The sequence below is a fragment of the Marmota monax genome, unplaced genomic scaffold (assembly GCF_021218885.2).
Source record: "Marmota monax isolate L192 unplaced genomic scaffold, Marmota_monax_Labrador192_F-V1.1 WCK01_AAM20220418_F8-fsc00014, whole genome shotgun sequence".
NCBI lineage: Eukaryota > Metazoa > Chordata > Mammalia > Rodentia > Sciuridae > Marmota > Marmota monax.
The window spans coordinates 38,215,645-38,226,612 of record NW_026695222.1 but is presented as its reverse complement, the minus strand read 5'-3'; the positions used below and the strand labels follow the sequence as shown (position 1 = coordinate 38,226,612).

General features: G+C 60.6%; 1 protein-coding gene across 23 annotated transcripts in view; it reads right to left on the bottom strand.

The window, feature by feature from the left end:
• Positions 1 to 5,286: 5,286 nt before the first annotated feature.
• Positions 5,287 to 10,968, bottom strand: part of Col20a1 (collagen type XX alpha 1 chain) — a 33,405-nt gene continuing 27,723 nt past the window's right edge. For 10 of the 23 annotated variants that reach the window (XM_058575351.1, XM_058575356.1, XM_058575350.1 and 7 more), the window contains 11 exons: positions 10,008 to 10,103; positions 9,882 to 9,935; positions 9,726 to 9,779; positions 9,384 to 9,437; positions 8,518 to 8,589; positions 7,884 to 8,027; positions 7,717 to 7,783; positions 7,448 to 7,621; positions 6,945 to 7,022; positions 5,616 to 5,669; positions 5,287 to 5,486 (listed from right to left, as the gene is read on the bottom strand). In XM_058575351.1, coding sequence (XP_058431334.1) covers positions 5,461 to 5,486; positions 5,616 to 5,669; positions 6,945 to 7,022; positions 7,448 to 7,621; positions 7,717 to 7,783; positions 7,884 to 8,027; positions 8,518 to 8,589; positions 9,384 to 9,437; positions 9,726 to 9,779; positions 9,882 to 9,935; positions 10,008 to 10,103 — 873 coding nt within the window. In that variant the 3' untranslated portion in view covers positions 5,287 to 5,460. Of the gene's footprint in view, positions 5,487 to 5,615; positions 5,670 to 6,944; positions 7,023 to 7,425; positions 7,622 to 7,716; positions 7,784 to 7,883; positions 8,028 to 8,517; positions 8,590 to 9,383; positions 9,438 to 9,725; positions 9,780 to 9,881; positions 9,936 to 10,007; positions 10,104 to 10,968 lie in introns of those variants that run through there. The other 13 variants (XM_058575354.1, XM_046432925.2, XM_058575352.1 and 10 more) reach the window with 13 other exon arrangements.

Below are 10,968 nucleotides of genomic sequence, written 5' to 3'. Positions count from 1 at the left end.
AGTGCGACTGTGAACAGGTTGGGGTGTGCACAGGGCAGATGGCTCAGCTGTAGAGGTGCATGTGGTCAGGGCAGCAGTGGCTACCAGACCCACTTCCAGGGTTTGTGCGAGAGCCTCGTTTGACCAGGATGCCAGGGGTCCCGTCTACACCAAGGCATCTTGACTTGGCCGGTGTGTTAGGTGCTGCTCTCCTCTCTGTGGCCCAAACCACACTTCTCCAGCTGCTCATGAGGTTGGGCATCTCCCGTGAGGGTGTCAGGTGCTCATTCCCATCATCTGCAGTTTCCCACTTCTCCCTTAATTCCAGGTCGAAGGCCTTGAGTCGAGGGCAGCAGTTTGAGCTGACCCTTCTGCACTTGGCTCCCTGCTTTCACTCCCTGCATGTGCGTGCTCTGATGGCCAACAGGTCTTGTGTTGTGTGGGGAATGTTCTAGAAGTGCTGACCAGGTCCGCCAGGTGACAGTGTGCTCAGGTCCTCTCCGTCCTTGTGGATGTTATGTCTGCTTTCTCTGTGGATTCTGGAGGGGAGGGTTGACGTCCCCAAGGTGACTGTGGAGCTGTGTCCCGGGGTAGCCTTGAAACTCTACTTCTCTTTCCAGTGTGTCTGCTTCACACTTGGAAGCCCAGCAGTGTCCATCTAGGGCCATTGTGACCCGTCATATCGTCATGTCACTGTAGGGCTGTCGTGTCCACTCAGGCCTGATCGTCCCTTGGTGGCTTGCCCCTCGATACCTCCCTTGCTGCCACGACGTGCCATGTCTCGAGGCCTGGTGTATCTGACAAGAGTGGCCCTTCCCACTCCCCTCTGGTCTGATGGCAGGATCTGTCTTCCCTGCTGTCCCCTCTTCCCCAGCTCTGCGGGGTGTGCAGGGAGATCTGGGGACATAACTGCCGGCCTGCCCGGGTGTCCTTCCCCTGCGAGCTGCTCCTGCCTCTTCGCAGCCAGACCAGGTGTGTGCCCTGATCTCTGTCACATACTCTGTGCCCAGAACTACCCCCAACTAGCATGCTGCTCTGTGAGGCTCCTGCGGCTGAGCCTTGGTTCATCCCCAGGTGCATTTGATCCACTCACCCTGGTGACACTGGATCACGTCCAGCGTCTGTCGAGGACAGCCCTTGTGGACGCTCATGCAAGAGTTTCTGGGTGGATGTCTGCGTTTGTCCTTTGGGTAAATGCCTCGTGTTGCTGGGTCTCTTGGGACAGCCGGCTTTTATCTTTATGAAATCCCACCAAAGCCGCAAGCGGTGATGCACGGCTGTGGGCATCGTGACCTGGGAGCTGAGGCAGGAGGATCTCAGAATCCAGGCCGGCCTCAGCAACTCAGAAAGGCCCTATCTCAAAACAAAAAGCAAAAGGGATTGGGGTGCGGCTCAGTGGTAGAGTGCCTGGGTTCAGTCCCCAGTGCTAACACAACAAGAACAAGTCGAACTTTCTTTTATTCTCCGTGGGCTGCTAACTTAACACATGCTTGTTTTTCAGGAACTCACTAAGTTGGCCTGCAGCATAACTGCCCCCACCCTCCTCCAGACGTGGCCCTGGTGCGCCAGGCAGCAGGACAGCCGAGCTCCTCTACCTGCGTGGTCCAGGGTGGCAGCTCGGTCACTCCACCACCTGGAACTTGGCGTGGCTTTGTTCTACCAGGGGATTCTGCCGCATATTTGATGGCTTTCTCTTTTGACAGAATCCTTCCTCCAGAGGGCTTGCAAAGGGGACTTGGGGCGTCACAGCTGGCAGCTCCGGGGCCTCGGGGTGTCTCCTGCCCGTTCTCTGGGGTGTGATCTGGGTACAACTCTGTGTGCTCGGCACGTGAGGTTGTTGCCCTTTCTGCTCCCTGCCCTGCTTCTGCCCTGCTGGGGCTCCCCGTGTGGTCCTCTGGGCTCTGCGCAAGAGAAATGAAGGGCGCGTTGGAAGTCCATCCCCTGTGGCTCTCGGGGCCTGTGTTGGTCAGCTTTTCCTCGATGTGACCATAAGGCCCAACAAAACCACCTAGAGGAGGGAAAGCTCATTTAGGGTTTCAGCTGATGATTTCAGAGGCCTCAGTCCACAGATGGCCCAGTCCAGGGCTCTGGGCCCAGGGTGCACGCCAAGGGGGAGGGGCCCAGCAGAGGGGAGCTGCCCCCTCCATGGCAGCCAGGAAGCAGAGAGGGGGGGGGAAGGGGCCGCAGGGAAGATGCACCTTCCAGGGCAGCCCCATGACCACCTCCCACCACGCCCACCTGCAGTCACCACCCATCAGTCCACTCCAGCCAGGTGGGCTGCTGAGATCGCACACATGGACACACACACACACAGGTGCACACGTGAACACACACACAGGGGCACACAGTGCGTGCTTGTAGAGTCTGTGCCCCGTGGTTCTCGCTGCTTCAAGGTGGTCTCCAGGCTGGGCGCTCTGGTGTGCCAGCCCTGCTCCGGCACCTCTGAGGCTGCTTGTGAGGGCCAGGACATCTTAAGCGGCCACTTGCTGTGGGGAGTCCAGAGTTTTTCTAGAGACTTGTGTATTTAACATCCGTGCAATCGAGGCCGGCAGGTTTGCTGGCAGACTGCTGTGGACCCCTGGTTGTCTGCATTCCCCTTCTGCTCCTAAGACCAGGGCCCCTCTTCTGGGCCTTCCTCCTGGGGCCAGCACTGCTGGTGGACCCAGTGACCCATTCCTCTCCTACCTCAGGGAACAGCCCCTGGATCTCTCCCAGGAGGCCCTCTGTCCTGCAACCAGGAAAGACCCTATCCCAGTTCCCTGGAGTCTAGCATGCGGTCCTCCTGGGGTCTGTCCTTCCAGGACCAAGGCCAGCCCCTCTCCACCCCTTCCTCCCTCTTGCCATCTGAATGTGACCAGGCAGCTGGAACTAGGGCAGGTGTCCCCAGTCAAGGGGGAGCTGGGCAGAGGGAGCAGAACGGCAGGACGGGAGCGGCACAGCTGCCCTAAGCACCTCCCTGTGCCTCCGTCTTGCTGAAGCCATTGTGGTTCTGTGGTTACTGTATGTAAAGCCAGGTCTAGTCCCAAACAATGCACTTGATTATTTTGTTGGTGATAACCTGTCTTCTGGGCAGGGAGAGTGGCAGTCTTATTTCCCAGGTGGAACTCATGCTATCTCTATTATTTTTCTGAATATAGATCAGGCAGCTTGGCAGGCATGACCCCTGCCCCTTTCCCCAAGGGGGATGTAACTTCTGGAGCAGCAGCAACCATTGTGTGATAAAGAAGAGCAGCTGAATGCTGAGGATGACCAAATGCCTGGGTTCCTGAAATTTCCATTCTAGCTCTTAGGACAGGGCCAAGCCACTTAGATTTCATTAAAGGCAGCTAAACACAGTCCTAACAAATGCATGCTTCTTGAGGGTTTGTTTTCTACAATTAATAATGTTTGTATTGCTGGGCACAGTGGCACACATCTGTAATCCCAGTGGCTCAGGAGACTGAGGCAGGAGGATCATGAGTTTAAAGCCAGCCTCAGCAATTTATCGAGGTGCTAAGCAGCTCAGTGAGGTCCTGTCTCAAAATAAACAAATAAAAAGGGCTGGGATGTGGCTCAGTGGTTAAGTGCCCCTGGGTTCAGTCCCCAGTACCCCCAAAAAAAAAAGCAGACCGGGCAGCTGTGGCTTGTGTGTCAGGGGTGCAGAGAGGGGCTAGCTGCTCGGGCTCACTGCTCACAAACAGCTGTGCGGTCCAGCTGAAGGGGCAGGCCTCAGGGACTGACCCCAAGCTGCCTTTGCTATTTTAGTTGATTTCCTGGTTGTGGGGTGGCTGTGGCTCACGTTTGAGACTGGGGCAGCAGGAACAGCAGTAAGAAGCAGGCAGAGGCTTGAGATCCCTGAGCTGACCCGGCCCTGAGGGGCTCTTCAGGGGCCCTGGGTGCCCTTGACCCTGGGCTTGATTCCTTACGACAAAGGTCTGTCCTTGCTCTGCCTTTCAAGAGCCTCTTGGTCCTCTGGGTCTGTTTAATTCTGGTACTGAAGAAAAAGAGTGGCCTGGCCCAGCTGTGTCTCTGGCCCCCAGCAGAAGCCCTGGACGTGTCAGCTCAGACAGTAGCCAGACAGCCTGGTGACCTTCCTGAGGGACAGGGACCCCACCCTTGCTCTCGGGGACTATCTCTGCTCCCTGGCCCTGCACTATGACTCCCCCAGGATGCCGCCTGTGCTGCTCCTCTACTCTGCTCTCACTGTCCTCGGGACCAGATCCGTCCTTGTGCCGCCTCAGTGTCCTTGCCCTGTGACTGCTCTGTCCACAGATCTGAGAAATCTCCGTGTGCTGGGAGCTGGCACTTCCGGCTGGTAGCCACATGTCTCCCGTGGGGTGCAGGGTGCTCTCCTCCGTCTCACTGGGCCCTCTGTCATTCCCAGTGTGTCCCCAGGTTTGGCCAGTTACTGCAACAGCGGAGAGTCCTCCCTGTGATCCTGGACTGAGTGTTGGCCCCGGAGCTTGTCCTGCCTTCAGCTCTTTGGGGCCGCGTTGGTGGCTGCGTGCAGATCCATGCCTGGAGTCTTGGCAGATGATTCCTTTTATCAGGTCTCTATTTGCTCCTTTTTAAAATTTTTTATTCTGATTTCCCCCCAGTGAGGTGGATTCCCCCTGTGGTTTTGGTACCTTTCTCGTTTACCTACACAAATGGGAAGAGTAGATTTAACTATTGAATATTGGTTTGGAAAAGAGGGAGTCTCCTCTCTGGGCCACAGGATGGAGCACAGGGTGCTGTGAGCTCATCCCACACTTTCTCAGACCCCTGCCTGGGCACAGGTAGTGAAGCCAGGGCAGAATGCAATGCAGGGCCAGGCGCCCCTGCTGAAGGGTGGCCTTACTCAGAGATCCTGAGGCCAGGAACACAGTGCAGGGGCTGGTGAGTGAGGGTGGCCACTCACATAAGGGTCTGGACTCCTTGGGCTGAGGACAGAAGGGGGACCAGGCAGACAGGGCCTTGGCATCATATCTGGATGCAACGGGGGCTGGGGTGGGGTGCTGTGAGGAGGGCGCTGCAGTGGGGCGACCACCTGGGGAGCAGCCCAGCAGAAGGCACAGCGCAGGTGAAGACCATGGGTGGGCACAGCAGGAAACCTGCACGTCTGGAGCTGCAGGCAGAGGGTTTGGATCTCACTCCCAGCGGGACTGGAGTTCTAGGCGACCGTCTGGCCACTGTGTTGGTGAGCATCTGCTGTCTTGGGTGAGGGGTGGCCACAGGATGAGCTTTGAGGAGGCCTGAGAAGCAGGGTGGGAATCCTGGCCGGGTTTTGTGTGAGCCAGAAAGTGGGGTGGGAAGACCCGGCCTCAGCAATGAGCAGGCACCTCGAGCTGATGGATAAGCAATCAGCCTTTATCTGAACTTGGAAATGCTACAGAGAGAGGCCCTGGATGTGCCGCAGCCTCTGGCTCCCTCTGCTTCTGCCCCAGGTTCTTCTTGAGGTTCTCCTGGGCTTCTTCAGGACAGGTTCTGCTTAATGTCGCCATCGGGGTGGGAGGTGTAGGGTTACTTGGGGCAGCACCAGGAATGTCCTGGCAGGAGACAGGAGCAGACCCGTTGGGAGGGGCCCTGGAGAGCCGAGCCCCAGCTTAGGACTCAGCAGCCCAGTCTGCCTGGCTCTGGTCTCCCCGAGAATCCCAGCGTCCTGGCTCTCCACACACCAGGTGCTGCTGGGCCTTGGGCAGAGCAGAGCTCCGAGTCACTCTCTGGTTGGTCTGTTGAGAGGGAACAAGGCGTTGGGGCCCACAGGAGCTTCCCTCCCCTGCCCAGCATCTGCACTACTCAAAGTCCTGCTCCTCAGCTGCCTTGTGCCTGCATCCTGAGGGAAGGCAGAGGTCATCTGTGCCACAACCTACACCCCCATCCCACCGCTCTCACCCACCTCCCCAGCACTCCTCCCCCTGTCCAGGAGCCCTCCCATGGGCCTCCATGGAGCTGCTCCACACAGGAGCCAGGTGTCCTGGGTGCACACCCTCCCAGCTGGGCTCACCCTGGTCAGGACTCCACTCCCACTGCAGGCTCCTCCCAGGCCCAGGGCTCCAGCCACTCCCACTCCTGGCTCCTCCCAGGCCCACAGCTCCACCCACTCCCACTGCAGGCTCCTCCCAGGCCCACGGCTCCACCCACTCCCACTGCAGGCTCCTCCCAGGCCCAGGGCTCCACCCACTCCCACTCCTGGCTCCTCCCAGGCCCACAGCTCCACCCACTCCCACTCCTGGCTCCTCCCAGGCCCACAGCTCCACCCACTCCCACTGCTGGCTCCTCCCGGCCCACAGCTCCACCCACTCCCACTGCTGGCTCCTCCCAGCCCACAGCTCCACCCACTCCCACTCCTGGCTCCTCCCAGGCCCACAGCTCCACCCACTCCCACTCCTGGCTCCTCCCAGGCCCACAGCTCCACCCACTCCCACTGCTGGCTCCTCCCAGGCCCACAGCTCCACCCACTCCCACTCCTGGCTCCTCCCAGCCCACAGCTCCACCCACTCCCACTCCTGGCTCCTCCCAGCCCACAGCTCCACCCACTCCCACTCCTGGCTCCTCCCAGCCCACAGCTCCACCCACTCCCACTCCTGGCCCCTCCCAGGCCCACAGCTCCACCCACTCCCACTGCTGGCTCCTCCCAGGCCCACGGCTCCACCCACTCCCACTGCTGGCTCCTCCCAGGCCAATGGCTCCACCCACTCCCACTGCTGGCTCCTCCCAGGCCCAGGGCTCCACTCACTCCTGCTACTTCAATTAGCACTCTGTGGCTCCCCCACCCCTGCTGCCCCAACTCTGGGCTCAAGGTTGGCCCTGCCTCCCCTCCTGAGGCCCACCCCTGCCTGCCTGTGGCCTGTGCTCAGCTCCCACTCCAGGAGCATCACCATCAACCTTGGTGGTAGGGCCCAGTGCTCCTGCCCCCCAGGTGGCCACCCCACCTTCCAAGTGCCCCTCACCCCACTGCCCGCCTTCCTGATGTGTCCCTGGCCAGTGCTGTGACCCAGGCTCACCTGTGCCTTCCAGGGGACCTGGAGGCTGGTTCCCCTGCAGCCCAGGGCTGCCCATCTGACCATGGGCTGAGGGCTCACCTGAGAGGAAGGGATGGGCCAGGAGCAAGGGTTGAGGTAGCCATGGGAGGGCTCCTGGACATGGGGAGGAGTGCTGGGGAGGTGGGTGAGAGCGGTGGGACGGGGGTGCAGGTCATGGCACGGTTCTGTGTGGAAGGGAAGATGGGTGCCTGGGCAGGGCAGCAGGTCCAGGCGAGTGCTCAAAGCTCAGGAGAGCAGCACCTTGGGTCCCTGAGCCCTAAGTGGGGCTATCTTGTGGCCAGAGCAGAGGGACCTCAGAGCTCCTGGGAAAGATGGGACCTGTGGCTCCCCCCAGTTCCCTGAGACACCGTCAGGTTCAAGGGCAGAATTCAGCCAACTGCTCACAAAGGGGAGACCCCCAGAGGCACAAACCCCCAGAACCAGGGACCAGCCCTGACTTTACCTCAGGGCTGGGAACCTAGTACCTCGGCCCTCAGTGTGGTGTCCCCCACGCCCCTGTTCTCCAGGAAGCAGGGCTTTGCGGAGCCTGTTGGGTGACCCTGGGGGGCCATGCCCTCCTGGCTTCACGGCCTCCACCAAGATGGGCATCGGGGGCCTGGTGCTTCCGTGGAAGGAGGACTGCAGTCTCAGCACATGTGCTGGGGAGGGGGGGCAGACCATGAGGGGGAGCTGGGGAGGAGGGGTGGGGCAGGCCATGAGTAGGAGGTGAGGACGGGTGGTAGGGCTCACTCACCCTGGATGGCCGACTCACAGGCCTGGCTCACCAGCTGGAAGATGGTGGCCAGGGACTGAGGTTCGCCCTGGAAGGAGGACATGGCTTTGGGACCCCAACTAGTGCCGCCCAGGAAGGCCCGATAGCAGGAGCTGAGCTGAAGACCCCAGGCTTTCAGCCTCACCCACCTTCTCTCCTTGCTCCCCTTTGGGCCCGGGCAACCCCTGCAGCAGGAGGCGCAGAGGGAACAGGCAGTCAGGAGAGGAAAGCAGCTTGGTGCCACACGTGCAGACAGTGCCTGGGCACTGTGGCCCGAGCTGAATCCCCAGACCCTGGGAGCGGCCACACAGGGAAGGCAACTGGGCTTTTTGTCCTGCCGCGGGACGGTCCTCAAGTGGGCTGGAACTGTGCTGCAAAGGACCTGCCCTGGCTGTGGCCTTAGTGCTGGGGATGGGGCCCTAACAACCGGAAGCTGCTGGAGCAGGCCTGAGCTGGAGCGCCTGCCCACCACCCTCTTCCCCCAGCTCACCAGGCCCTGGAGCCCTCCCAAGGGACCTGTGGGGCTGCCCCGGCCTCCAAATAAGGTGGGCCGCAGCAGCTCCCCAGGGGTGAGGGCCCCCTGAGAGAGGGCTGCTGCTCTGTTCTCTTCTCCCTGAGTGTGGCCCCAAGGCCAGGGAAGGGCAGAACCAGCCCAGCTCCACTGGCTCCACACAGGCTCCAAGTGAGGAGCAGGCCAGCCTCCCACAGGAAGTCCTGAGCTTGGACACCTGGACAGGCTGTGCTTGAGCCCCCTCAGCTGACTGGCGGGTGGTGGGAACTTACTGTAGGCCCCACGGCTCCTGGAGGCCCTCGTTCCCCGTTGGTGCCCCTGGCCCCTACCAAGCCCTGGAAGCCCTGCAGAGATGCAGAAGACAGGGTTTGGCTGGCACCCCCAGCGAATCTGCCCACCTCTGTCCTGGCTCCCAAACAACGGTGTCCCCAGCCCCACTGCCTGGTAGAGGCCATAGCCCTTAGCTCCACCCCCCTGCCCTCAAGTTTCGACACTTCCCCTAACTGGCCCAGTTCTGCCCCCAACCTGGCACCCAGGAAAACCTCACCTCGTGCCTAGGCAGACCCCCGTGCCCCTCACCCAGCTGTCTATCAGTTCCCTGATGCACTCCAGAAACTGGAGGACAACCACTCCACAGAGGGGGTCCTTGTGGGAGAGCCCAGCAGTGTTTCAGCAGCTAGCCTGAGACTGCCCCTCAGGGGTCTCCCAGGCACTGAGTTCACAGCAAAGACCCCCTGGGAGGTTCGACCCAGGAGAGAAGGTCCTTTCAAGGCCAGGGATCCCCAGGTTGCCTTTGCTGATCTGGCTGCTGGGAAGTCTGCCCAGAGGGACAGGGGGCCTGGGGCCGGTTCCTACAGCCAGCCTAGCCTACCCATCCCTAGCAGGCCCAACCAGGAGCCCTGGTGACCCCTGTCCTGTGGCGTTGGGTGGAGAAGGGGTGGGTCTGCATCTCTGCCACAGGTAAGGAAGGCCCCTGTGGTGGCTGCTTCGTGCAGGAGAGAAGCCCCCTCCAGGTCACCTCTTGGGTCGGCCTGGTCAGGAGCCAGAAGTGTTCAATCCCTTCTTCCCAAACTGGCCCTGCCCAGCTCCCAGGACCTCAGCATTCTGGGTGAGGGCTTGTGGAGGAGGTGACGCCTACCCTGGGGCCAGGGGGGCCAGGCTGGCCAGCAGGTCCCTCTAGTCCTCTCATTCCCTGAAGGGCAAAGGCAGGGTGAGCTGGGGTGTGGCTTGTGCCCACACCTCCTCCCATGGGAACAGCCCCACAGCAGCAGCAGCAGCAGCAGCCTGCACGCCAGGTGAGCCACACCAAGGCAGCGGGACTCGCACCTGCCCCGGAGAGAGCGCAAGCTGCTGCCCCCACCTGACCCTGGTATGGGCTGGGGCCCCACCCTCCTGCCCCCGCACCCCAGCCTTCATCTCCAAGACCTTCCCAGGCTCTCTTCTCTCCCAGTGCACACACCTTCTGGCCCAGAACAAGTACCTTTGGTCCCTGGAGGCCAACTCTCCCAGGGGTGCCTTGCTGGCCAGGGTAGCCCTGGAAGGGAACAGAGGTAGCCGGCCAGGCAGGGGCAAAGGTTATACCCAGAGGAGGAGGTCAGCCCAAGGCCCTGCCCAGCCACAGCCCAGCCCATACTACCTGTAAGCCTGGGAGTCCCTGGTCTCCCTTCTCTCCTTTTGACCCTGGTGGACCCTGGAGGGGAAGGTGAACTGGGTAACAGAGGGACGCGTGGAGGGGAGGTGGGTGGGGGTGGGGTACACCTACCACAGGTCCCTGGACTGTGCGGCCCTGGGTCCCTGGTGACCCCTGCTGACCTCCAGGGCCCTCAGGTCCTGTCTGTCCAGGTGGCCCTGGCTCTCCCTGGAAACACAGGCAGGGGGCTTGGGCTGAGAAGGCATGCTTCCTGACCAGCCCAGACCCAGGCCACACAGGCCCCTCCACCAGAGGGTCAGAAGCACCCTGATGCCCTCATGCTCCCCTGGGTGGGTCCCCATACAGCTCTGTCTACAAGCGCAAACCGCGGAGGTCGCTTCTCCAGGACCGCAGACACAGAGGGGAGCCAAGCCAGTTCTGTGCCCCCGCTCCCTGGCCTCCCAACCCAGGCAGCTGGAGCCTGAAGCCAATCACAACAGCCAATCACATCACCAGGGCGAAGCCAGAGAGCGCAGCAGCCAACTGCAAAGGAGAGGTGGGAGGAGACCTGCCCAGGCTCTGAACCCCTCAGGGGCCCTCTGGTCTGGGAGTCCCATCTTGGACAAGTGGCCCCAATGGGCAGGGGCACCCTTTCAAATTACTTTTTGAATTAGCATATGAATGTTCCACATTCTACTAAGCAGACTGCATGGCCTTGTCATGAGTATCAGTGCACAAAAGTAAACACAGGGTCAGAGAGAGAACATAAGCTGGTGGTGAGGACCCAGAGCCCAGCTGGCTTCATCCAGCGACATCACAAAACAAATAACACACATCTCCCAGAGAAAAGTATCTGACAGTGCCCATGACTACTGTGCAAGCACCACATAGCATCTCATGTCCACTCTTGATTTTCAAATCTCACAATAAATTTGAGTAAATGGACTTTACTATCACATGAAAAAATACATGCGGGCTTTCACATGCACTCTGCACTGGACTGTGCAGCCCTGGGTCCCCCAGCGCCAGGAGGAAGCTGAGACACCTGCACACCACTGGGTGGGCTTCTGCAGCGCTCACCAATACCACTAGG